The following is a 27,858-nucleotide window of genomic DNA, read 5'->3' on the forward strand; positions in this document are numbered from 1 at the left end:
TTCAAAGTCTTTTACTTCGTCTCGTCGACGATTGTAGACATGGCTACAATGGTGGGCACTCGACAACCGGGCTGCATGTGCAAAGCCACCTTCAACGGCATACATCCACCAGCGGTTTCTACGAATAGTTATAAAGCCGCCTTTCTCTCATAGAAGCGGAACCCCTCGCGAGTTAACACAGGTTTATCCATAACTGCGCCGGCGCACGCTGTAATAATTAGGTTTAAAAATAGCTTAGGCTCAGCCTTCGGCTTCCGAATAAGGAAGAACAATCGACGGTGTCCATGGCCAGTAGTCGTGTCTCTTCCGTAGATCCTGTTCACCCTATTACTGCCTCCCTTTACATTTTACGACCCTTCTGGATGGCGCTGCTTCTGCAGCCTCGCCGCGGAAATTGCCCTCCAACGACTAACGGCGAAACGGCCATTATATTAGACTTTGCAGACATTTTGTCCACCTATACTACGTATTTATTTCTATCTCACAACCCTTTGTCCTGATCCGTGCAACTCAACCGGACGTGCCTTGAACGGTTTTTGCACTCCTGGTAATTTCAATGTCTCTCCACACCCCGCGGCAGACGGTTTTCAGGATTGGCTTTCATCATTGATCCGGCTTTTATTGCTGAAATGTTTTTCCGTTCCTATGAACATACAGTGATAAATCGGGAAAACCAATTTAATCGCCAATTTAGTTTAAATATAAGAACATACTTTTCCATAAATAACTCAAATAAAAATTCACATGCCAACTTATTTTTGACGTGTTACAACCTCTGACAAGTGAAATCGAACTAACGTGACCGAGGTCAATTTTTGAAACCACCACACAGTGATTTTGCAAACAAACAAAAAATTATTGTAGCTTCCATGTTTTGTAGCTAAATAATAACCATAGTATCGGATTACAAGTATTCGCTGTCGTAAATTACCGCATTTAACTTACACCCTCTACCGCCGGACCTCTCAATAAGAACGCAAAGGCCCCTGCGGGGAAGAGTTGTTCCACGAATTCAAATACCCCCACCATGTGCGGGCTCCTTACTCACTGACTCTCTCTGTCTCTATCTTTCTTTTCTCGTAAGATGGGTGTTTTTATCGAGAGCATGGAGACTAGAGGTAAGGAGGCCGAACGCAATGCTGGCAAAATGGACTGTGAAAGTGATCCGCGGATTTTACCCGCCTGGCGGCGCTACCAAAACCAATCCTCACGTATGTATCCTATTCGTAACCAGGCGCTGGTATCGCTTGCGGATATATCCCGAACTACAAGATCTTTCACGATCCGCTTTTCGACGATTCCGCCATATGCGTTCGGCAGACGTTCGGCCTTCTTACCTCTAGTCTCCATGATCGAGAGGTTCGCACGCGAATAATTGGAGCTTCGAGAACAAGCCGGAGTGGGGGAAATGCGCGAGCGAGAAAGTGGGGAAGCGCTCTCAGTGCGGGCTTTTTTATTTAGAGGTCGGACGGTACAATGTTGCAACTTCATTCACAAGGATCAAGACTGTCGTTCTTCCAAAATAAAAATTATCGTGTAATTGAGTTTGTGGTTATTGGTATCCGTAGGAATATACGAATGCATCAATGTAAGCCTGAATAATAAACTACGCGCGATAATAACTTGAAAGATACAAATTTCAGTAACTAAAATAACAAAAAAAAAACACATCTGATTTCCAAATTTTATAGGAAAAAAAAGTAACAGGCATAAAACTGCGGTGGCCCTTAAAATGGGCTTGGGTGGAATTCAACCGAACTGCCTTGAAATCAGGGCAAAGAAAGTTCAAAAAACCTTTGCCAATGCGCAGCTACTGTTACAAATTAGAAATGATGCCTTAAGAAAGTTTTGTTTCTCACTTGAATAAAGGGCATAGCCGGGTAAGCATGCCAAAAGAGCCCCCGCTCAGAATGGATTTTGCAAGTGACCTTCTGTTTTCTATTGATGAATGATTGACCCATACCAAATTTTAGCCTTCTAACTTCATTTTTCTCGAAGTTATCGCAAAAAAAAAAAACGATTTTCAGTCGTTTCGCGTTAGATCTGCCATTTTAACTCCGAAAATTATGAAAAAATCAAAAATCTAGCAGACAAATGTACACATGTCAAGGATTTTTTTCAGATTTTTCTTTTGCGGATTCCAACGATCCGACCTTACATGAGACTGCATCATGAGGCTTGAGTATTTATTTGTGAAATAACAGACCGAAGATTGGAAATGTTATCTAGTCATCGATGTAAAACGGCGTTAGAACTTGCGATCGGAAGTAGCTGCTAGTGACAATCGATACACAAGTTTATCTTGTGAAGAATATATTGTATTTCAGAACATTATGGTCACAGACTTCAAAACTAACATTAAATCGGAAACGTTCTTCCGAAAAAAAAAAAATTACACATCACAGTTACCAGCGTTATTTCTGTATGTGAAAAAAATTATCTTGAGGTTGTGCCCGTAAAAGAATGAAAAATATCGGTTTTTAATTTTTTTTTTTAACAATGACGCACCTTTAGGAAAAATTTGAAAAATTTACAGAACATTATACAAAACCAGACATTCAATCTATCGAAAACAGAAGGTCACTTGCAGAATCCATTCCGATCAGGGGCACATTTGGCATGCTTACCCGGCTATGCCCTTTGATTTTTAAACAATTTTTTGGTTTATTAATTTTCTCCAAGTCTACATCTCAAAAAACAACCTAAATTTCATGATCTTTTGTCGGTAATGGTTGGGAAAAAATTTTTGGACCCCTGATGCAATATTTCGCATGGTAGCAGAACTATGTACTTAATGCTATGTAATACCTAATTACCAAGACTATAGCCGTGTAAAATATTACAACAAGAGTCATCAAAATCGTGTTCTACTAATACAGATGGTACGCCTGAGATTAACTTGATGTTTCCATTTTTCAAGTGTTGGCTGAAATTAGAGGAAAACAACTTCAAATATTCCAAAATCAATGTTATCCTATAAGGGTTGATAAAATTGTATGTGAGATGCAGATTTGTTCTTTTGTAAACATGTTCATTCATTCATTTGAAGCCGGTTTAGACAGCAACGTGGTTGACATTCGCCCAAGTCGGTTTCAAAGACCACTCTAATGTGAGCGAGAAAATATTCATGTTATTTTCAACTTAACTGCCAGTGTTGAAAGGGTAAAAAAAATCTTGATGCGGAATACGAATGGACCAGCCTTGGGTAATTCTAATAGATACATAAATTAAACCGAGAAGATTCGCATCGTGATTATAAAATACCAACTCGATTGACAACACTATTGTTTGCAATCAATTTGCCGAGTGTAGCATCTGTTCACGATACACCACAGAATATATGTAGGTGCCAGGTGGGGTCTAAAAACTCAAAGTAGCAAAATTCTGTTATCGAATACCCCAAAGTTTTTCAACAGAATGTACCAAATTCAGAAATATTGAAATTTTGACTTGTCGAGATCCGAAGTCGCAAAATAGTGAAAGATAAATTCTCAGAATGCCAGAATTTTTCCAAACAAATCCCCAAAATTGTAAGTCGCCGCAATATTCAGTACATCCAATATCTAGAACGATGACTTGCTCCACCAGCAAGTCCTCGAAGATCACATCTGTTGCATATGTGTACGACGGATTTTATACGTAGACGTTCGGAACTTTGCCACATTGGTATTCTGTTACTCACAGTTATGGCGATTCCGACTTCTGCGCATTCGGGATTTTGGACCTTCGGGGTTTAGACGTTTGGACTTGAAGTCTTTTAGGATGTTAGGTGATTGGGAAGTAAATCTTGGCGATTTTAGTTTTCCGTACTCCACACGTTCCGAATTGTTGCGCCTTCAGGATTTCGAGTTTTCAGAACTTGGGGTTTCGGAATGTGACACTGAGAGAACATTATAGTCACCGTAACTATATTTTCACTATAGCGAATAATGAAATAAGACCTCAAGCATATTTTTAAAGTCGGAGCAGCACGACAGTTTATAGTGACAACGCCAATAAGTTATGATTATCCTGACCAAACTCAGTTACCATTTGAATATTATATTTTTGACTATATATCTTTACTATGTTTGTTACAGTGTAACTGTTGAAAATGTTTGCGGAAAATTCACTACACATGTATTAGAAAGCTTTATGCATTGTAACACTTTTTTTAGGCAAACCTATTACAAGCGTTACACGGGTTACCGCATATCTTGATGGGTGGCGTCAACTTCCAGGGCATATGTGAACCCGATGTTCCTGAAAAACCAGCTCACAACCTACGTTAAGCTAAGTTAACTAGTTGAGTTAATTTCTTTCATTTTCCCCTTTTGCCTACGTAACGCATCTGATGCGAGCTACGACTACCGTCAACGAGAATAACTACCGGAACATAACGCCAACGAGGACCACTGTCGCCACAACGGACGATGAAAACCATCGCCGCCATAAGACCTGGGACATGTGCGAAGAAGCTCCATGGGTCGTACGACCATTCAGGCAGATAGACCACCACTCCAACGTAAAGATAAGTGCCTTTCTTAACTCTACGTACAGGGTCAGTACCTGAAAACATGGAACGACTTCCGGAGGAAGAAGACTTCTCGGACAGGTGCTGAGTTATCGCAAAAATATCGCACTGCCGCTAGATGCCTAGATGACGGCGTGCAGAGCCGTACGTAAAACTACAGTAGCACCTCCTGCTATCGACGACTTATCGGCCTGATACCTGACTACCACACGACCTACTTCGCGATGACACAACTAGCTAAAAGATGACGCCGTGATGAGGATGCCGTTCTGGTTGACCACGGACGTAAAGCCTAAAACTATGATGGTGGAGCTACGCCATGATGAAAGCTGTCCTGGTGGAACCATGAGTGCGCGGGAGATACGGACACGATCACCTTCGGACTCCCGGCACCCAGCGAGGACGCTCCGCTGGTGTCATCCGGAAGCACTCGATCGTGAGAGGAGTACCAACAGCGAGACGTCGGAGCAGGATCTTTCCCTGAGCGCACCGCACCTTATCCCCCTCATGCGAGTAATGCACCTTATCTTACAGCAATCACGAAGTACCGCACAAAGAGAAATCCAGAAGAAGACACGTGACCGATTAAACCAATTACTGAAGGTGAAGGATCACGTGACGTAACGACAGTCAGCGATGTCGTCAAGATCGATCATCGACTCACCCCAGTTCACCAAACATCAGAATCGACGTCACTCGTGCCTCGTTTGTCAGCTTTCTTTCTGGTTCTATATCAATTGTAACCGTATCTAGTTCTCTCTTTTCTATCATAACTTTTCTTCACTACAATCTCATCGTTTATATTTCTTAAGGTAAAGTATTTCTTGTTCTTGTTTCCACGCATTTACTTGAAACATATGTTTGCTTTTTCTTTTCTTTAATGTAGCTTGACTACCGACGTACTATAAGTTCGAATAGCTTAAATTCTCTTATCACAAGTGACTTCGTGACTAGCTACCTTTCTCAATTTTATCGTATCTTCTGTTAACTTTGGACCTCATGTCCAGTTGAATCTCGAATGATTTAAGTAAGAATTGACACCTTAACTCTCTTGTCTTGTCTCTGCACTTTAACACTTCATCTTGTGATTTCTCTTACCTAATATCTGGTATCTTATATTCATCGCACTTCTTGTGTCTAATCTGCCAATTTCTTTCCGTCTAATACCGCAATTCTTTACGTAAAATCGCAGTATCTTGTCTAATATCTTAACTTCTCTTAACGGCTCTCACGCTTGCTATATCTTTCTTACACTTGAGCTTAGGTATAATTACTGTATCTGATAATTATCTTTGTCATACCTTGATTTATCGCCAATAATTTGTCTAGAATAAGTGAATTGGTTTCCAGCAGAACGTCGGAAACCCCTGTCGTAACTGTGGCCGTAGATTCATCTAGTTTGTAGTATCGGTAACAAAATCGTAGAGAGTAACTTTGGTATCTTTTCTTGTTGTATGTATCGTTGATTCTCTTATCTATAGCGAATTCTCTAATTATCGCAACCGATTCCTTACCGCAAAAGTACCGTAATCTAGATTTTCACCTAAAACTGCCGTTAATTAGTAAATTCACTATATCTCGAACGTACCGTATCGTCTGTGAAACAATCTCTTAATTCTCGGTCTCGCAATTCAAATTACCTAAAAATTCGTGAATACTTCCTAAGATTGATAACTTTTCTCAACAATATCTTAGCTGGTTTACCGCAATAAAATCATTAGTTGAGTAAGAATTATTTGTTACCCGAATTTTCGCACTCTTACTGTTCTATTCATTAATTGTAGAATCGATCTAAAATATCGCCTACTCTTTAAGTTATTAACTTCTGTCAATCTTTTCTTATAATTATCGTACCTAACGTATCTTACCTTATCGTTTACCTAATAAATTGGTCCATCACAGCATATACGGTACAGTAAATTCACGATACACTTTTTTCGTCATATTAGAAAGCAAATTTTCAACTATAATGCACACAGATACAGTAACTCAAAAAAATTACAAAATTTATAAGAATTGCATGTGTTTTTTTTTCTACTCAGAATAGTTGCTCGTTACTTTTTTTAAATTTATTTCAATAGATATAATACGACTGTCATGGCTCACAATGGTGGCGTACCGACGGAGTCAATCCCAATTCCTACCTTTCCATCTGTCCGTAAGGCAGGAATTTTTACCCACCTCGTGTGTAACATATCGACTGTCAGTAAGATAGGAATCGGGGCTAACTCCATTGGTATACCACCATTGTGAGCCAGAACTGTGGTATTATATCTACTCATTTCCATTTCAAACAAGTTTATTACAAACAAGTTATATGTGTGGAATAAGAATCGAAGACTATAAATAATTATTATCATTACGAATTAGATATTGTAGGTGGTCATTTATTCGTCGATAAAATAAATATTGATATTATTTGATAGTGATTATTCAATGACTAAATTGAAAAAATTTCCTGAACTTGTTGCAGGGTAACGGTTTTTACATATTTCGGTGAATATAACTTCACAACAAAATCTTATTTTAACTACGTCAAAGCCTCAAATTAGAGCTCAGTTTTTGAGTTTTAATTTGCTATCTTTAAATTTTTTCAACGCATCCAGTTACAGAGATATTAACATTTGAACATTATGCACGCGTATCGGATGGTTGCTGACCACCGTGCGACGGTCAGACGCAACGACGACACTACGAACTTGGTTTTACAAAGTCCCTATCTTTACACTATTCACCTGTTTTCACGATAAATTGACATCTCAATTTGTACAAAATTTATATTCAAAGTGATTAAAATCAGTGAAATGCAAGGAAAAACGATCGAAATTGTTCTGGATGGTAATTGCCTATTCAGAGCAGTATCGTAATGCTAGTTTAATACACAAAAGAGCAAGCGCAGGTATGGGAAGTATTGTTTAGCACGTTACACAAAATTGGCAGGAATATGAGGGTACATCGTGGGTAATGAATCGCATCGGATATCGATCTAATCTACGGCTGATTATAAGTGTAATACGAGTAAAAATAGTACTGAGGTGATGTCGAACTGACCGCAGCCGCAAAAGTTTTCAAAATGCATCTATTTGTTTACCATGCAAATACGTATATTTTTATCCTTCTGATATTATAGATCATGACAAGTGAGAACCAACTCGAAGCACACCTACTTCACCTACTTCGATGGAATGTTAAGAAATTTGTTGAAGCAAATTCAATGAAAGAGAAAGAGACGAGAGAACTTGTTGCTACCATGTGAAAAGAGATAGGGATGCCGGTGAAGCTTTATTAGCCGTGGAAAAGTGAGTCGCGCAGTGGCAAAGCCCCTAGTGATTAACAAAGTTGAGAACGATCTCGAAAAATACAGTCAGCGATCTCAGTAGAACCGCTCTCGGGACTGTAAGGGAAGATAATCCCGCTCGGTGCGTTCCCCACTCTATGCGCGGCCTACAAATCAATTTCCACACGACATTTAAGGGGGGGATTTGCTTATTTTTTCGCAAAATTTACCGCTGTTTTCGAATTTTCTAGTGAAGCATTTATGTAATGAATCAATTTAAAATTCGGCATGTAGTTTTATTGTTATTTCATGTATGCACAAAAAATGTTCAATCGTATCCTCTCGAGAATGCGCCTCCTGCCGCCGCCCCCCCCCCCCCCCCCCCTCCCTCGTTCACGACGCCGCAGTCACTGGTGTGCATGATTACTCTCTTCTCAATGATCTGAAACAAAAAAATCAAATACCATTTTACTCCATACACATGTAGCTATCGTTTGATGAATCGAAAAAGCAATAGGTTGAAAAGTTTTTTTTTTTTTATAACAGAAAATCGGTAATTTTTTTTTCAGCTAAATCGATATTTTGAGTTCAAAACATCGCCGTATCCTCAATTTTTTTTTTTTCGATTCATTAATCGATAGCTACATGTGTATGGAGTAAAATGGTATTTGATTTTTTTGTTTCAGATCATTGAGAAGAGAGTAATTATGCACACCAGTGACTGCGGCGTCGTGAACGAGGGGGGGAGGGGGGGGGCAGGAGGCGCATTCTCGAGAGGATACAATTGAACATTTTTTTGTGCATACATGAAATAACAATAAAACTACATAACAAATTTTAAATTGATTCATTGCATAGTTTCTTCACTAGAAAATTCGAAAAAAGCGGTAAATTTTGTGGAAAAAAAAGCAAATCCCCCCTTAATGTTCGAGGACGGATTAGGGGAAGCGGCCCTACCGATTGTGAAAGCACAAACTTCCGATCCGGCTCAGAAATATTCGACAAATTATCGGAAATTTAAATAATATAAAGAGTAATTCTTTTTTTTAATTGTAGTTGCAAGATTATCATTTCACTCACTTTATTTCTTTTTATGCGTATTTTGCAACAAGGATTCTGAAAATTCGGATGTTGGTATTATATTCATAAAAAATGTATGACAATTCTACTTTTGCTACAGTTTTGTGTGTAGCATATGTGTAGTAAACTCATAAGTACTACTATGTATATACAGCCTGGCCATAAATTTTTGAGACAAAAATTTCCCGACATTTTCCCAGTTCTTGTAAATTAGTAAAATCTAAATCGTTCAGTTTATTTAGGGGAGGGGGGGTATAGCTTGGACGATTCAAAATGATACCTATTTTTAAGTGGATTTTTTTTAAGAAAGTGAGAACTCTTAGATCAATTTGAGTTTGAGGGTTTCATTACTTAGTTTCGAGAATATTTTGGAATTTTTTTATTGAATTTAATAACAGAAATGAAAAACTCCTAAGAATAGGTACGATTTCAGACTATCCAAGCTGTAACCCCCCCAGCCTTAACTCTATATTCGGTTCAAATTCAAGTCGAGTAGAAAAATATAATGTTCAAAAAAGTCAGTTAAGCCAAATTTTTTTTGACGCAAAAAAGTAAATTTTGCAACTCAAGAAATCATTTATAATTCTCATGATAGAAAACTGATATTCTCTGTATTTTCTATGACAAAACAAAAATTCCCTGATAGTTCCCAGTTTTCAATAACCCCATTTAAATTCCCATTTTCAGGTTTTCCAGGTGTGTGGCCACCCTTAATAATTAACAATAACATGTGTGTTACTGTATAAATTGTATAGAGAAGAAAATTCCATGTTTTAGGTTGTCCAGGATTGGAAGCTTTTTGGCATGAAGTTTGAGGTCATCCATAAATTACCTCACACAAATTTTACGGTTGCTAACCCCCCCGTCCCTGTCACAAGCAATCGCATCCATGGGACCCCCCCCCCCCCCCCCGCCCCTGCCCCTCCCATCTCTGTTGTGATATCACTCATATTCTTAATATTATCATTATTTATATTTTTAAATGAAGTAACAATTTGTATATTGTCAAACAATAGATAGGTACTCAAAATCAATAGAAAAAAATTATATGGCATGGCTTTACCGATCATTCTATTGTAATTTTGGCACGTCAATCTTCATGAGATTCTATGAGACACTTATTTCTGCGTTTTGGCGAAAAACAAATTTTTACCGATGTTTCGCCATTTTTTAATTTTCATGAATATAGTGTTTTTCGAGAGTAAAAAATCAAAATTCTCTTCTAATTGCCACTATTTTGTTCCCAATCACACAATCGTAACGATCTTTTTTTTATAATCTACGGACTTTCATAAGCTTTCAGCTCATGTATCATAAACCGTTATTGAGTGAAAAAAGTGAATTTCAAAAGAAATTGATTTTCTCAAAAATATCATCTTCGATCATCGCGAAAATTTTATATTTCTCAGCAACCGAAAAGCATCTTTTTCCCAAGTGGCAACATGCCATCATCCCTATCACGTGAGCTACAGCGTCGCAATGAAAATAGTGTTTAAGAGCAAAAAGTGAGCGATTGATGGGTGTACGATTTTTCGTCATGGTAGGCGTAAAACCGGATTTTACGCACACGAAGCGAACCGTTAATCCCGTTTACGCCTAGTCTGACGAAAATAGCTAATTCAGGAGGTCAAGGGACCAAAGCTCCCGAGGCTCACCGGAAAATCGCACGATCAGCGTCAATCTATATATATATATATACCTATATATATAATCTATATGCGGGCAGATCCATTACATTTCGCCGAAAACTTGCGGGGGTGGGTCACCGATTTGGCTGCCGTTTTTATTTTCTCGAAAGCAGGCCAGAAAAAAAGGTGATCCTGAAAATTTGAGCTCGATGCGCCCAATTCCGGCCGCTGGAGAATTTTTGGAAATTTGAAAAAGTCGATTTTTCAGTCATTTTCAAAAATTTATATCTCAGTTTCTATATGACTTAGAAATTCCAACCAAATGGGATCCTTCTCTGTCGACCTTACATTTTCAAGAAAAAAATAGTTAGTTCACAATCATATTCGGTTTAGCTGGGAACTCCCAACTAGACTGCTATTTTAATAAAATTTTCCATATTTTCAAAAGGCTGTCAAATACACATTTTTGGAAAACGAAGGATGGTTGATCTTATATTTTTCGTTAAGGTATATTCTGATGATATCTGCCCTATTTTCGCTTGATCGCTTCCATTTCACTGAGATGTAGCCACATAAAGTAGGTCGATTTTTGAAAAAACGCTGTTTTTGAATAGCTAGAACTTTTTTTTTATCAACTCGAAATCCCTTAAAATTTTCACGAATTATACTTCATTGTATGCCGAAACAACCTTCAAAATTTCAAGTTTGGCTTAGAACTGGTTTCCGAGCTATGAATTTTTAAAAATGTCAAATTTTCGATCTAATATGATATTTTTGTGGTTTATTCTAAGTTTCGATAATTTTACGCACTTAATTAATACTTACTCAAAATTCGATTATAGAGTATGGGGCAAAATGAGCCAGCTAAAAAAAAAGTAAAGGAAATAATTATTCCATCTGACTTCTTCTTCTCGTTGTGAATTAAATATTTAATTTTTCTACATTTATTCAAATTACATAGTTTGAAAAAGTTTTTGAAATTTCATAATAGACTGGCGGCAAATTATGAACGAGGCATAATAAAATAATCGGTTAATTTTGAGTTTAATAATTCTTAAATACTTTATAAACTTTTTCAAATTATGTAATTTGAATAAATGGAGAAAATTAAATATTTAATTCACAACGAGAAAAAGAAGTCAAATGGAATAATTATTTCCCTTAGTTTTTTTTTTTCTACCTGTCTCATTTTGCCCCATACTCTACAATCGAATTGCGAGTAAGTATTAATTAAGTGCGTAAAATTATCAAAACTTATAATAAACCACAAAAACTGTCAGATTAGATCGAAAATTTGACATTTGTAAAAATTTATAGCTCGGAAACCAGTTCTAAACCAAACTTGAAATTTTCAGTGTTTAGGGATGCAATGAAGTATAATTCGTGAAAATTTCAAAGGATTTCGAGTTGATAGAAAAAAGTTATAGCTATTCAAAAACAGCGTTTTTTCAAAAATCGACCTACTTTATGTGGCGATATCTCAGTGAAATGGAAGCGATCGAGCAAAAATAGGAGAGATATCATCAGAATATACCTTAACAAAAAATATAAGCCGTCAACCATCCTTCGAGTTCCAAAAATGTAGATTTGACAACCTTTTGAAAATAAGGAAAATTTTATTAAAATAACAATCCAGTTGGGAGGTCTCAGTTAAGCCGGATATGAGTTTGAACTGACTATTTTTTTCTTAAAAATATAAGGTCGACGGAGAAGGATCCCATTTGTTTGGAATCTTTGAGTTATATAGAAGCTGATATATAAATTTTTGAAAATGACTGAAAAATTAACTTTTTTCAAATTTCAAAAAATTCTCCAGCGGCCGGATTTGGGCACATCGAGCTCAAGTTTTCAGAATCACCTTTTTTTCTTACCTGCTTTCGAGAAAAAAAACGGCAGCCAAATCGGTGACCCACCCCCGCAACTTTTCGGCGAAAAGTAATGGATCTGCCCATATACATATATTAGACCTGTCCTTAAGAAGAGCAAAATCGAATTGTAATGGTCTTACCCCCAAATTGTTTCGTAATAACTCAAAAAAAAATTCTGAATTTTTAAAAATTTTTCCCTCCATATTTACCCACCGCTAGGAGGTCTTACTTTTTCCCATAAGAAAAGCATTGATTTTTCGTGATTTTTAACCTTTTTTTTTACCGCTGCCCTAATTATCAGCTAAAAAATCGTAAATTCTCAGAAAATGTTGACAGTTATGTTAACTTTTTATCGAATTTTTTGGAATTCGATACAAGCATTTTTGGGCTAGATCAATCACATTTTTATTCTCTGTATGTTGCGGAAAACGCGGAAAAAAGTCGAAAAACGTGATTTGGAGAGTAAAATATCGAAAGAATTCAATCGGAGTAGTCTTAAGACATACGGAATTCTTTGTACAAAATAATTAATCATGTAAACAAAATGCAAGGCCACCCCTGCAGTCAAATCGATTATGCCATGATTTAAAATTTTTCTGTTTTTCCTGCTTCACTTGCTGTTCGAGCACGTCGCACCCCCACAAAAACCAATTTCAAGAACCCGGCTGAGAATAAAGATGTGATTAATCTAGCCCAAAAATGTTTGTATCGAATTCCAAAAAATTCGGCAAAAAGGTAACATAACTGTCAATATTTTCTGAGAATTTACGATTTTTTAGCTGATAATTAGGGCAGCGGTAAAAAAAAGGTTAAAAATTACGAAAAGTCGATGCTTTTCTTATGCGAAAAAGTAAGGCTTCCTAGCGGTGGGTAAATATGGAGGGAAAAATTTTTTAAAATTCCGGCATTTTTTTTGAATTATTACGAACCAATTTCGGGGGTAAAACCATTAAAATTCGATTTTACCCTTCTTAAGGACACGTCTAATATATATAGAAGTTGCAGATTTGTTCGCAAGAGGCACATTTGAGATTTTGTGTATGTGGCTTGTTTAAGAATGTAACTCAGTACAATACCTTAAATAGCCAATTAGAACGGACCCAGACGTCCATGAGAACGATATGCAAGAATCATCAATTATTTCGCGAGAATGAAAGAAACCTTCAGCGCCATAGTCAGGAGTTTGTTTCGCACTCGGCCGACTATGGCGCTGCAGGTTTCTCTGTGTTGCCAACATAACTGTAGAGTGTAAAAAATTAGCCGTCTCAGACTCATTGTCCCCAAGTGTACATATAAACGTCGAAAAAAATTGATAACATTGAATTTGTAGTTTTTCCGAAATAAGTTGCCAAAAATTAGCCTTTTACGACGCTGATTACAGTGGGATACCCCCTTAAACGCGAAAACGGACCCAACAGCCCCATTCTATACGCAATTCTGAACAAAAATACTTCAATACATTTTCATTTAACGCAGAAATATAGGAAAAAACAGAAAATAAAATTTACTGTTGCAATTTCGTAGAATCCATGTCATTTCTTTCAACTATTTAGCAAAAATTGAATATTTTGTAATTTTCGAAAAAAATTAATATTTCGTACGAACAAAAAAAGGTATCTTCTTCTGTGCGTAAATTTTGCATAAAAGGAGTTTCATTCCATTTATGATTTTCGATTTGATGTAGATTTTCCCATATAAATTGTCGTTTCCAACTCCGTCATATTGCCGTTTTACAACTTATGTACCTGCAGAATGATAAACATATCAGATAAAACTGACCCAAGATATTCACTTTTGAGCAATTAATGCCAAATATTGCATTTCACTTCGTATCACTTCTCAGGATAGCAGATTCTAAATTATATAATACAAATCAAGAATAATTGAATTTGAAAACCGCGGAAAGCGTCGGCAGATGATTGGGCGAGTCAATCTATTGTAATTGAAGAGATAAAATCGTGGGCATGCATTGCCTGAGATTTGAACAATGCGAACGATGAGTTGAGATTATGTAGCCCGTAAGGATTGGCTGAGGCACGGTAAAACGTCACTTAATAAGAGTATAGCTCGCGTGTATAACCGCAGTTGCAGTGGAAAAGGCTGAATGTTCAGTTCGCAATTAGTTAACTGATTAAAAGCAGTAACTAGCTTTGGTGAATTATAAATGATCGGTATAGTACACTTAAAATTGTATACGTAAATTGCTGTTTAATTTCCACGCTATTTCATCTTATCAACTAAATTTTTCAACCGCGATGTGATAATAGTGTTCAAAAAGTTTCAATTAAACATTCAACTTTAAACATCCAACTAAATTACTGCAGGATTTCTTGAATGTTCCTCAGCATATGTTGAACATTTTTTGAAAGATTTCACCAAATGAGATATGCATGTTTGACGAGGTTGAAGATACATTTTTTGAATAAACATTATTGGGCACAATAAAGTCCGTTGGAACTGCTTAGAACTAATTTACGAAAATAAGAACTATACATTTCCATGCGCATCAATACTTAGTACACTCAATCATTGGTGAAAAGGATCAATTAAGAGAAAAAAAAATTTGTACATTCGAATGTTTTGTATATCAACCCGTTTCTAAATTCTAGAATTCACCATCATTTGAGACTATCGTTAAATACGGATTATAATTTCAGTTTTAGTAATGTATAAATTTCTTAGATTGTTGAAAAATCGAGATTCAAACACTTTCGATATATGTGGAAGCCATACAGATTAAACACTTCATTATCAAGAACATAAATAGGCATGGACTACACTTGTTTCATTGGATTTGCATTTCAATTCCCTTTTATAAATATTATACAATGAGAAGTACTGCGAAACTTTTTTAATGAAACTCACCCAATTTTTGTGATCAGCTTCCCATGAACATGGAGGTAAGACGTTACAAATCGTTTGTTCACCTAAAAATAAAGTGTCAAAGGTAGTTTCAATGTAATTAACTAGTTTATTTGTTTATGGCCGATTTTTTGGAATAATCCTATTGGTTATGTCAATTTATATTCTGAAAACTAGATTAAACATCTATGAATTGCAGCGAGAATTCGTGATATAGTAGCTGACAATGAGTTCGACGAATCAAAAATTTTTGTCAACTAGATATTGTAGTCACAGTGTTATGTAAATTAATTATCCCTAATAGTCGGACAACTCATACGAGTAAAAAATATTCTTACCTCGACACTGGTCAACTTGGAAAGTTCCTCAGGGTCACTGTGAGCTAGTCTTGCTTCACTTGCCGCAGCAGCAGTTGTTGTTCGCGTGACCCTCCTGCCCCCAGGATGAATCCAAATTTCTCTCCTCAATCCTCCGCCTCCTCCACCCGCCCCTTCTTTTTCTTTCATGCGAGCTCGTTCCTTCCATTCTCTTTCTTCCTTACGCTTTCGTTCCGTAGACTCATACTGTATGAAGTATAACAGAGAATGAGTAAAGTACGTATTTACATGAAAGTCAAATCGTGCTAAGCGCGAATCCTGGATTCAAGAGGAAATAGAGGATTGGGCCAGTGAAAATTTATAATATTTTGAGCAGATTACTAAAAAAAAAATCAAATCTGTATATTCGTGCGTGAAAATTGTCGTGTGGAGCACTCTACACCAACTCAAACAGTCGGATCCTCACCGTTTTTGATTTTAGTCAAAAATTTGTATGCATTTGTGCCAATTCTAAAACAGTACTCAAAAAATTTTACAGACATAAAATTTTGCCCAATTTTTTCAGATTTTTCCAATAAGATTTTTTATTCAAATTGAAAAAATTATAAATATCTAATTAGTTTTAAAAATTCATATTCTCAAATATTCAGTGTTATGTATGAAAATAGTTGAGCAACCGCCCATAGTAAACTGTCACTTCGGACAAATTACTCGAAAAAATTTGAAAAAATTCAAGGTAGTTCCGGAGTTGGGACAATGCATAAAAATTTTTGAACAAAATCAGAAAACCTGAGTGTCTGACGTTGGTTGAGTTAGCGTGGTATGCCCCATATATAGTTCTTTGACATTACGGGTAAACAATGAATTTTGTGAACTAGTATTTCTTTGAATGCTGTTCAATGAGTGGAGCTCCCAGATACTACGCCAAATTTCGTATCGGCTTAAATCCTCACATATGATCAACAGCCACCATTGCTACTCTCTTTACTCTTGACTACTCTATTCGTGCTGCAGAAGTTGAAAGTACTACGTGTATATTTTAGCATATCAGAGAAAAGCAGGGCCCAGATCTGGTAGTCGATTACTTTTCTCGAAACAGTGTAGTGCACCAATTGTGATCTCAATGGTCATCCTACTGGTAAAAGTTAAGTTCCCGTAATTTAAACTTTGCTACTAATTTACTGATACGTCTAAAAAGGCTTATGAAGTATCTTGTGTAGTATATTAGACTAAGTCATGCATATGGCTGATTGTCAATATTATTGGTCTAAATTCTTTACACTTTGTTATTGGAAATTGAACATTGTATTATTTTGCTTAATTTTCAAAGTCACTATTTTTCAGAATATCCTCAATGATAATGATAACGATAACGATAATAATAAGAACCAAACCCTTCATACCCTTTCGAGTATGTGCACATAAGCAATTCATTTGTGCAGAGTGGGGTAGGGATGGGCTGGGTTGGTAATTATCACTATGCGTCTTCAGCTGTCATAAGATGTTCAATAGAAAGACCCTCGTTCACACGGGGATGATCATTGTCTACAAATAATTAATGTCAATGCAAACCATAGACTGCAAAGCATGGAAGAAAAATCGGAAAGTGTGTTACAATGTTTGTCCACTCCAGTTACTTGAAATTGAATTTAAATTTTCGAGACTCGTTTACAATAAAATAATATTCAATCTTTCAGACAAATGACACATTCATACCATTCTCATTAGGAAATTTGTGTCCAGTACAAAACTTGTACGAAGCACACCACATGATTGCAACAAAAAGTTGATGTCAGTGACCATTTTATGGGATAATTAGCCAAATGAAATCTAAAAGTTGGAATTTAAACGGTGGGCGTACAATGGGCGATAACTATAAAAAAAACTTTGGTATAGTAAATAAAAAAGATGCGAGGTATTCTAGATGCAGACAATGCTTTACTTGGAATTAAGGCTTGAACAAATTCCTACAAATGAAAGACTTGATCCGAGTTTACAATATAAAGTACGATCTCTGACCACTAGCAGCTTGCAAGCATCTAAATGAAGTTCTGCACGGTACATTATAAAGTATATAAGGACTTACATCTCTATCCCAAAACAATAACAAAACTAGCACTTTCGAACGCCAAATATCCCACAAGAGTTAATTATCAATAAATTGCGGATTGAAAGGGTATCACTGGCTATGAGGGGCCAATTGTCCCTGTTTCGAGACTTTCAAGCTACCTGTTAAGAAATGTTTCTTAGGTCATAAAAACATGTGCCTAGCGGTTTGTAACTCAGCGGTTTGTAAAAAAAATTTTTCTCTATTTATTATTGAATTTTAAAATACTTCACCCCAAAAAATTTTTTTTACAACTCTGATGCACATGGCTGTATTTGTAATTTTTTAAAGCAACGAAAAAAAATAAAATGAAAATATAAATTTGTTTATAACAAATTGTTTATAAAATAAACAATGAAAATTCAAATAGAAAAAAAAATTTTTTTGATAATTATATTAACAATTGTAAATGATGATTTTTAGAAAAAAAATTATTTCTTAATAAATAATTTAAATGGTGGATAAATGAAAAAAACAGTTATAAACAATTAAATAATTTTTTTAAGAAAAATTTTTTTTTTTAAAAATCATTATTTCACTAAGACAATAAAATGACCAAAAAAAATTTTTCAAAAATATTCAACTTGTCTATTTGTTTATAATAAATTTTTAAAAAATACACGTTAAAAAATTTTCAGCCAAGCTAATAAACGCAACATATTAATTTAAAAACAACCAAAATTCAAGATTTATGAAAAAAAATTTTTTTCATAACATTAGCCGGATTTTTCCATTTTTGATAACTTTGAAAAATCATTATAAACAAATGAAAAAACTTTTATAAACTTTCACCACTGAATCTTGTTTATTATTTATATAAGAAGAGCTCACAAAAGAAAAAAAATTTATAGACCCATTTTTTAAACTTTTACAAGTGATTTTATGAAAAGTCAAGTCTACAAAAAATGAGTTAATTAACAATGAAATAACTTGAACGAAAATCGAGTTAAAAATTTTTTTTTTTGTAAGACTACATTCCTTCAAGTGTCTAGATAACACTATAATTTATTCAAATTTTTAAATTAATATTGAATGTTATAAAAAAATTGTTTCGTGTTGCATGCTTCGCTAGGCGGTGACGCCTAGGCACCGAAACGCCGCGCGGAGCCCTATTTTCAACGTTAAATTAAAATTATAAATAATAAAGCTAGAATTCCGGAAGTAGGGACTTTTTCATCGGAAATTTCCTCCTCTTTTAGGATCTTTTTTCAAAATTCATTTATCTTTTATATTTTCGAAATTATAGCTATAAAACGGAGACTCCCTTTTTTTCTTTTCGTTTTTTTGTTTATAACTATTGAAATTTTTAATGGCGGATTAATTAAAAAATACCGGTTTCATCATTTTAAATTCTGAATCCAATGCATCAATCGCCATATTTTTAAGACCATTCTAACGATTTTTCTCAGTGAACTCACTTCTCGACCAGACTATTGATAAATACCCGCCGAAAGATAGGTGGTATACGAGAGCAACTACATGAGAGCAATATCCAATTGTTCGCAGACCATTTGTACAGCTATAACAGTACCCTATGACTACGTCAATACCAGCATCATCCTCGTCGTAATGTACATAACACCTGTACGTTTTTGATTGAAATGCCTTGATTTTATTTAAAATCTTATGATTCCAGGTCCTTCCTTCAGATACCTAAATGAAAGCGAATGGTCTACTCCAAGCATTTCTCCTAGGTAGGATATAGCCTAGCAAAATTGATATGATCCAGTGACAAGGACAAAATATCATCTCCACTGTAAATGTTTAGTTGCAAGGAATATTTACAGAGTTATGGGGTAAAAGCATAAAATAATTTCTTTCTCATATTTGTCCAGAATAGTGACTGCTAATTGCCATTAATAACGTATCCTGTAATGATATGCAGTTACGAACGACTTTCATACAAGAATAAAACCTGTCAATCCCATATATTATCATCATAATCATCACCAGTATTACATTTTATTAAAAAAATCTCACTTTGACTTACAGATGAACTAAAAAACTGGAAATAAAAAATGAATACGACTTATTATTTTTAGGCCTGAATTGCGACATTTCATCAACTCAGAGCTCTCATATACAGGGAGGCAAAGCTGGTTATAAGGTATAGTAATGTTTAGAAGGTAAATCTTCATTTTCTTGAGGCACATTTCAGCCTTCTTAACCAGGGATACCCTTCGGTAAATTGTATACCTTCTGGCCAACATGGTTATCACTAATCCATGTTGAAACAATCACATCTCCACATACATAAACTATACATTATATGATCAGTATAGATATAAAATGCATGCCACTTGTACTAGCAAGTACATGGTTTACAGATTAAGAAACGATAAATCTAGGCCCAGCATTTAAAAATATTTGCGAAGTCAGTGTTTTATCGTTAAAAAAGACATCAAGCACAGAATAGTACCAGTAAATAATGGAATCTGGCGGTGGAATTATCACATTAAAATTTTTGCATGCTGAATAACATTTATTAGGTATTCTTTTTTTTCAAAAAGTTATCGACGTGGCCAGTAATTATAGTTGGAAATACAGAATTCATCATCTGCAAAAATAGATATGAAAAGCTGTAACTAGTTGCGAGATCGCAAATACATATTTCCAAGGAGTCAAAAAAAATGGTTTATAAAATTAAGTAGACGAATATAACTAATGCGATGTGATAAGTTGGTTTACAATGCAAAATGGAATAAGCATCTGCCACGTCAACAAGAGGTAAATAAAGTTACGGGAATCATTTCACACCAAGTATTTGATTTTACTTACGTAATGTAGATACTAGGAGCAAAGAAAAAACAGAAATTCGCTTGTTAATAATAGCATTATACATGGAGATTCAAATAAATGTGGGTACATGAATCAGATCCACTCACTTTTTTTCTATTTTCATCAAAAAGTGCTATCAGACTTTCCCTGGCGGAATGAAATGGATTCGATGCCATCAGTGACCGCATGTAAAAGTAAACTGCGTCTAATTTTCGTCTCTGTAACATAAAATACATCGGGCAAATATAACGGTTATGGTATGAGATTATAAAATCTCTAAAATTAAACAAACTATACTTACAGCACAATATGCTAAAACTGCTAATTGATTGTATGGCCGCCCATTTTTAGGATTAATTTGCTGAGCCTTGACGTACCAGCTGTGGAATATCATTTACTTTTTTAACTATTTCGCTTGAATAAAAACAGCAGTTCCCTGTGAACTTCTGCATATATACATGGGTATATTAAGAGGTAGATGAATAATCAGAACACTTTATAAAATATAAATTCAGTGTTTATGCTTAGTGATTTCGCCTTTGGAATACCAGTTTGAAATTGTATAAACCAATATTTTCAAATATACTCCAATTAAAAGTATCTATTATTCAGATTTGAATTCAGAGGACAATTATCTTAGAGTTAATTTTAAAATACCGTATTGGTTCAAATATAAGCGAAGGTTTTTTGTCGTTGACAGCACCCACCAAAATCGTACTCATTTTATACATGGACCCATCTTTTATGCAGGTAACTAAGAAATACACCCTGAAATACTGTCTCAAAATTGGGAGTCTGATATCCTATATCAGCTTATACTCGAAACAATACGATAAATACGAAATATTATGTGAAATCATATTATGGGAGTACAGTGATCACAAATAAGTTGAAAGGTGCCAGAAATAAGAAAGACCACTTTGCAACTGAGAATACTTACTGCCTTGACTTTCCGTAGTTGGTGGTTTCATTGGCCTGTTCTTTGTATCTAGCCAAATCTCCAAGATATAAAAATATCTTCTGTGCACTGACCAAAGCCAAGCCAACAGGTCCAAGTCCTTTGGGTAAGGATGGAGATACCAGAAACGTATCCAATTTAAATTTGTAACTAGTTTCGAGGACGGTTAGAAGATTTTCTAAGTATACCGTTCCCTCTTCAATGATATCTATCATTATTTTTTTGTAATGATCACGTCCTTCCGAGTTCTCTTTAGGTATACCCTTCCGTAACATTTCAATCATGTTATGAAATAATATCTTCCAAAAATGTTGCTCCACATTTTCAGCTTGGCAAAATTTAATGTCTGTTTTCAATAGCATTTGTAAACTTTCCTGTAAAAACCGTCGAATATAAGAAAGCCTCTCCCAGCTAGCCGGGAAACCACCTGAACCTAAAATCCACTGTAGCTCCAAATCTGCCCGGCCTATGTCCAAAAGTAAATAAGGATTCTTTGCTGATCGGAAACTGTAATTAAAATATAAAACAAAAATCACATCAGGGCGAATTAAATGCAAAACATAATGCACAAATGCCTTATTTTTTGAAGAATAAAGTTTGCAATAAACGAAAACGGATTTATAACAGACCTTTCTGAATTAGGATTATACCACGATGGTCGCATATTTCCGAACTCGTCAGTAACGTAAAGTGGCATAGTATCCGATTGAGGTGCTTCAAAACTGTGACCTGGACTTGCAGGATGAGATTGGAAAATAGGTACACCAGAGGACTGGCTTTGAGCTTCATTTTCCCTGTTAATGACAAAGGAAAAAGTAACCAAAACTCTCAAAATTTAGAGCGACTTATCACAGAACTATAGAAATTAATGTATTCAGATTACTCAAGGCTTAACCATTACCTGGCCAAGGCAGCTCGACTTCCAGGTGACGTAATGATGATTGGTTTGTTGGGATTATTAGGGTCGAAGAGAGTTCTCTGTTGCTGAGATGAATTTTGTCTCGGTGGGGTGACACTGGGTGGTGAATGGCTGGTATCAGGTAAAAATAGAACACCAGGTGGTTGAGCGTTGTTATAACTTGGCTGAGAATTATTTTGTAGCAATACAGAGTTAGGTGGGGATTTTGATATTGGAACAGAATGAGGAGATTGTTGACGAGTGTGAGTAGTCAGTGAACATGGAGTGCGCCGACCCTCGTCCGAATCACATATCGAAGGCTTTCTTCCTGCCCTCCAGTTTTCATCTGTATGTGAGTCCGGCATTCTGGAGAGAAAGCTAATATTCAAGTTTTAATGAAGTTGCCAACTCAGATGGAAAGCTTTTACTGCCAGTGGAATTTCTAATTACCTGCTTCTATGAAAATCATCAGGATTCCGGTTACTGCCTCTGAAATTTCTTTCTTTACTTGTTTCACGACTCCGTTGGGCATTGTTACTCTGAGTATGGTCCCTATTATACCGCCTACTGGCACCAGCGATCTTCTGATTGCTATTGTAAGTGTCATGATCTCTATTCTGTTGGTTTTTATCACGTTCTCTACTTTTTTGTTTTACTTTATCCCTGCTTAAACTCCTACGAACAGAAACGAGAGAATGCGTGAATTAGTAATACAATTTACTCATGTTTTGCTCCCAATTATTCTCTATTAGTACCTACGTGAACGGTTGAAGAGTGAAATTTTCAGTTTTTGTCAAGTATCGAAACAGTTTACCTGTCACCAGTGTGTTGTCTTCCTTGTCTCTTTTTCCTTGCTCTATTCCTTCCTTTAGATGCTTCAGCAGGTGGTTGACTACCAGTTACCCCACTCGCATTATCACGAAGACTAATCATTGAAGAGCTACGACATAGCTGTTCAGCCTCAAGTTTCTCAGTTAATTCTACTTCTTCACTCCAATCCTGCGAAAACAAAATCTACAGTTAATGATTTTTCTACATTCTACAAAATTGGACATGACACTATCATTTCTAAAAGAAATCCGTCCATTTGTTAATTGATCACACTTGAATTGTCATTTCTCATATCACTTACCAACGTATGTTCCGAGGACATATCTGGCAATGGACTGAATGGTTCGCTTTTAGATGGACTAAGATTCGGCATTTGTTTGTGATCCAATCTTTCCTGCATGGAGCTTGAAGGCTCGCACGAGTTGTTGCCACGTCGTCTACAAAAAAGATAAGCCAATTAGAAATCAGCCGTGAAAACAGTCAGGGTGTACAAGAGAATAAATAAATTTAAATAAATTGATTAAACGTAATATTGCCATTACGTCTGATAAGTATGCTGCTGTGACATGGTAGGAGAAGATGCCCCCCTCCTCTGTCTTTGATAGTTGGGAGGTGACTGACGTCTGTTCCCAATTGGTATCGACGTTGCTGGTGACATCGCCGGAGCTGGAGGAGGCATCGTGAAGCTATCTATGTGGCTCAAACTCTCTATGCTCGTGTACATTGTACTATTACTACCTCGACGATCATAGGATCTAAGAAAAATATAATATAATATTATAAGGTAAGAACAATGTCATTGCATCTTTGAGTAATTTTATCCTCAAAGAACAAAGCTGAATTAAGCTCTACATTTTCGATTATTTTTATCACCAGTTACAATGATGATGTTGTCGACATATTTATCGGCTCAGATGGCATGAAACCATTTCATGTTATACAAACGTACACCTGCATACTAAAAGGCTTGCATCGAATAAGCACGCAAGATTTCATCAAACTTCCTTTTTCAAAAATCAATTAAAATAACTATGTTGGTGTTTACATTAAAGTTTTTAATAAATTATAGTCACCCAAGTTTTGTAAGTTAATTTTGAAGAGGTTCAAGTGAACATCGAAAAGGATTAAAATACTTTCGCTGTCTTATAGCTAACCCAAACGTCATAAGTTGGTTCTTAAAAAGTTAATAAGAACAGGCTAAAGAACAGGTTTATGAAACGAAATAAATATAGAAACAAATCACAAAGGTATTACTGAACATTCTTCAAATGAATTTCCGGGTGATTCGAAAATTTCCTTGATGTTTCCATACGAAAACAAGCCGAACAAACAGTTTTTCGAGATACTTTTCATCACCATATAAAGAAAAGAGTTGGTCTGTCCAACAAACTTCCGCACTGATCTCGAAAGCGGCAGAGTGAAGACTTTGTAACTGATGGAACTTGACAGCCAAATAAAAAAGTTTTAAAAGAAAAATTAGAAAAAAAATTTGTGTAAAACTAAAAATATATCAATTCCTAAAAAATAAATATATAAGCTGGGAAAAACGTAATCATTGATAGAAAAAAAATTACGAGAAAAAAATATATGTTTGTCGGTATAACATTAAAAATCAATTCATTTCCGGTAAAACCGGAAGTTCAAATTGAACGAGGCATGGCAATTTGTCACGTCCATCATTTGATTGTAAAATCCTGTGAGTTTACAATTTTTTCAATGAACCGTTCCCAAGATCATCGCGGAAGTTTGTCGGCAGATCGACAGACCGACATGCGGACCGACATTTTCCTAAAAAACTGTTTCCGGGATTCTAAAGGTTCAAAAACGTAAAGATTCGTGGAAATAACAGAACTCGATCTTCGACCGCAACCAATACTTTTCTTATAGCACCAAAGGTGATGAAAAGTAAACACGGAAGCCTAGATATTTTGTGGTTTATATTCATAGTCTATTTTAAAGTTTGATATAAAAATTATCAAGATTGATAATTTTTTAATTTAGCTACCGGATCATGTAATCTTGATTAGGAGTCTGAGGTCTTGTATTAGGTGCAGAAAACTGCTCAGGTGTAACAGATCTAAACATCAGAGACTGAGCTTCCATTTCATCCAGTCTGAGTCTTCCTCGACCACGGCTGCGGGCAGGAATAGTATTTGCCCAGTTTTCCTGAGCTGGCAAGGGCCCTGATGGTCGCAAATGCTGCATTGTTTGAGAATGTTGCATTGCAGATGAATAATTATTGCAACCAGAGGTACCCTAATGAGAGTTGAGAAAAAAATTGTTGGTACAGAAATTACTAGTGCTATACCATTAATAGTGGACTTTGATGAGTTGTTTTTCTAATTAAGTATCAAATTAACAGATTGACCTAATTAACAATTAATTGAAAAATCTGATTAATTGATGAATCGGAATTACCGATAATCGATCAGTTGGTAAACCGAGTTATCAGAATTTCTGATTCATTCAACTGTTGTGGAAATTACAAAAAAATTTGCTACGGAATTTACTACATCTAGAAGATGAGAAGTCTAATTAGGACATTCTTTCAACAACACACAAACATTTAAGTTTAATTGGAACCCTGCGAGTATGTTCATAGAGATGGTTAAAGTCATACATGAAATTCACATCATCGAAAAAACAAAACAAGTTATCTTTGTCAACTATTATAGTTACAATGATCTAACAAAGAAGTATTAAATGATGTAAACAGGTGACAGTAAATGCAAATATGCAAGATTAATTTTGACCGGATTGCAAAAGTTGAAAATTGTACCGTTTTACAAAATTTGGTCAACGACAGGATAAAATAAACTCACCAAAAAAATTCAAGTGACACTTGAATTTTATACAAATTACAATTACTCCTTTGCTATCTGGATGTAATTGAAAAATTACCTGATAAGTAACTGTGCTTCCATCCCATTGTGTATCCTCTGAAGTAGTGCCGATGTAGCTATTTTGTGTTGAAAGTAATCCATTCTTATCAAGTAACTTTCTTTGCAATCTTGGTGGGAGATGATCAAAGTTTTTCAAGTTTCTATGCATTGAATTGTCTTTTATACTACCACGCCTCCCTGAGGGTGGCTTCCCTTGAAACTTTTCTGGATATCCGATTGGTTCAACGCTTCTAGTGTCTCGAGTTCGACTAGTATCGCCTGTCGTGTTTGGTGAATCAATGAGAGGCTCTGAACCCTAAAAAATTGAATCGCTGTTAGTTATTTGACATCACATTACCTTATGCAAACTCTAAACATTTTCTACAGCTCAGCTTCTCAACTAACTTGTCTAATCTCTCGATGATTGTCCCTTTTATTTCCATAACTTCTCCCTGAAGATGGCGAGTCTGGTCTCCAACGTTCTTCACAGTCACTCGGGTTTCGGTTACGCCGACTTCCTCCACCACGTTTTCCATGCTCTTCCCTGCCTCCACTACGATTATTTCCACCACTACCATGAGCTCCCGCACGATTGCGATGATTCTCATTTCGATGGCTGTGATTGGAATGGGTATCCCAATCTCTGCTGTTTTCTCTTTCCCTCTCTCGTTCTCTGTCCCATCCACCAAGCACTGGAGATCTGTAACCATTTTTAAAAACCTATACAATATGTGTCAAATATGACAATAATGAAGCAATACAGTGTAAAACATATGAGGAAAATATATTCAAGTAGCAGATCGTAACTTCAGGAATAATAAAATTTGTAATGATTAGTATTGGGAATTCAGAAAAGTTTAAACATTAATTTTTAATATAAAAAAGCAAGTAGAAGCTTATAAATAATCATGAAAATAGTTATTTTCTGAAATATTCTGCTAGTTGTTCTGATTTTTATATGTTTCATTTTTGGTTGTTATTGCAAAACAGGTGATGAATATGAGTAATAGGAAAATACTGAAGAAGATATACAAAACATGTGGAAAACCCCAGAGCAATAGAGACTACATTTACACATGAACGTGGATACAACATCACCCGTGTACCTATTTTCCAAAAATAATGTAATCATTTTGAACAAAGAAGTCACCATTTCCAAGTAGCTATAACAATCTCAATTGTGAAAGTTTTGAATGAATTCTGAGAAACGTTGAGCAGATTTTGTCTTGAATATTCCATCAATAAATATTGACCCAGTTTCTTTGACGCTGAGGTTGTGTTTAATTTCACTCAACAAAGTACAAACGAAGCGACCCGGTGGCAGAATTTTTTTTTATTCTGTTAGAGATGTAGCTGTAATTATCATGTTCAAATCTTTTACCTATCAGCCACTTCGCGCCCAGCCAATGACTCCTTAACCTTTTTTGGCACATAAAGAGGTTGTTCTGGTTTTTTATTCTTCTTTCTTGGATCACCCCCAACCTGATTATTCCTAGATGATGCGTGAATCTGTTCGTTGCTGTTGTTTCTGAAGTTCAGTCGTACATCAGTCAATTTATCAGAATTACTTTCAATTCGAGATGAAAGTGGGTTGTCCTGCGCTAGAAAAGGACTATTGAACTGGTGTTGCTTCTCACGGCCTTGAAAGAAAGATGACTTGGGCTTTTCCTGTGGGTTGTTCTCACTGTCAAAATTGTCCGAGCTTGATCCTGATTTACGTAATGGGCCGCATCCTGGCCTATATAAGGGCTGAGGAGGAGCCCGGCTTGCACCGCCACGCATTTCCAATGTTGATCTATTCTTTCCCAATTTAGAATCCGCCATATTTTCTGAAAATGAGAAATTCATGACCTTGACCT

General features: G+C 35.8%; 1 protein-coding gene across 4 annotated transcripts in view; it reads right to left on the bottom strand.

Moving 5' to 3' along the window:
* The window catches only part of LOC107216926 (telomerase-binding protein EST1A-like), a 248,382-nt gene that overhangs the window by 218,702 nt on the left and 1,822 nt on the right, over nt 1-27,858 (bottom strand). For 2 of the 4 annotated variants that reach the window (XM_046742015.1, XM_015654262.2), the window contains exons 2-17: nt 27,381-27,828; nt 26,405-26,699; nt 26,019-26,315; nt 25,123-25,373; nt 23,660-23,872; nt 23,419-23,554; nt 23,101-23,285; nt 22,737-22,961; nt 22,290-22,664; nt 22,018-22,182; nt 21,371-21,895; nt 20,732-20,810; nt 20,538-20,648; nt 20,431-20,442; nt 15,567-15,791; nt 15,232-15,293 (exon numbers count right to left, since the gene is read on the bottom strand). In XM_046742015.1, the coding sequence (XP_046597971.1) occupies nt 15,232-15,293; nt 15,567-15,791; nt 20,431-20,442; nt 20,538-20,648; nt 20,732-20,810; nt 21,371-21,895; nt 22,018-22,182; nt 22,290-22,664; nt 22,737-22,961; nt 23,101-23,285; nt 23,419-23,554; nt 23,660-23,872; nt 25,123-25,373; nt 26,019-26,315; nt 26,405-26,699; nt 27,381-27,828 (3,604 nt within the window). The remainder of the gene's footprint in view (nt 1-15,231; nt 15,294-15,566; nt 15,792-20,430; nt 20,443-20,537; nt 20,649-20,731; nt 20,811-21,370; nt 21,896-22,017; nt 22,183-22,289; nt 22,665-22,736; nt 22,962-23,100; nt 23,286-23,418; nt 23,555-23,659; nt 23,873-25,122; nt 25,374-26,018; nt 26,316-26,404; nt 26,700-27,380; nt 27,829-27,858) is intronic. The other 2 variants (XM_046742016.1, XM_046742017.1) reach the window with 2 other exon arrangements.

The sequence above is a fragment of the Neodiprion lecontei genome, chromosome 5 (genome assembly GCF_021901455.1).
Source record: "Neodiprion lecontei isolate iyNeoLeco1 chromosome 5, iyNeoLeco1.1, whole genome shotgun sequence".
NCBI lineage: Eukaryota > Metazoa > Arthropoda > Insecta > Hymenoptera > Diprionidae > Neodiprion > Neodiprion lecontei.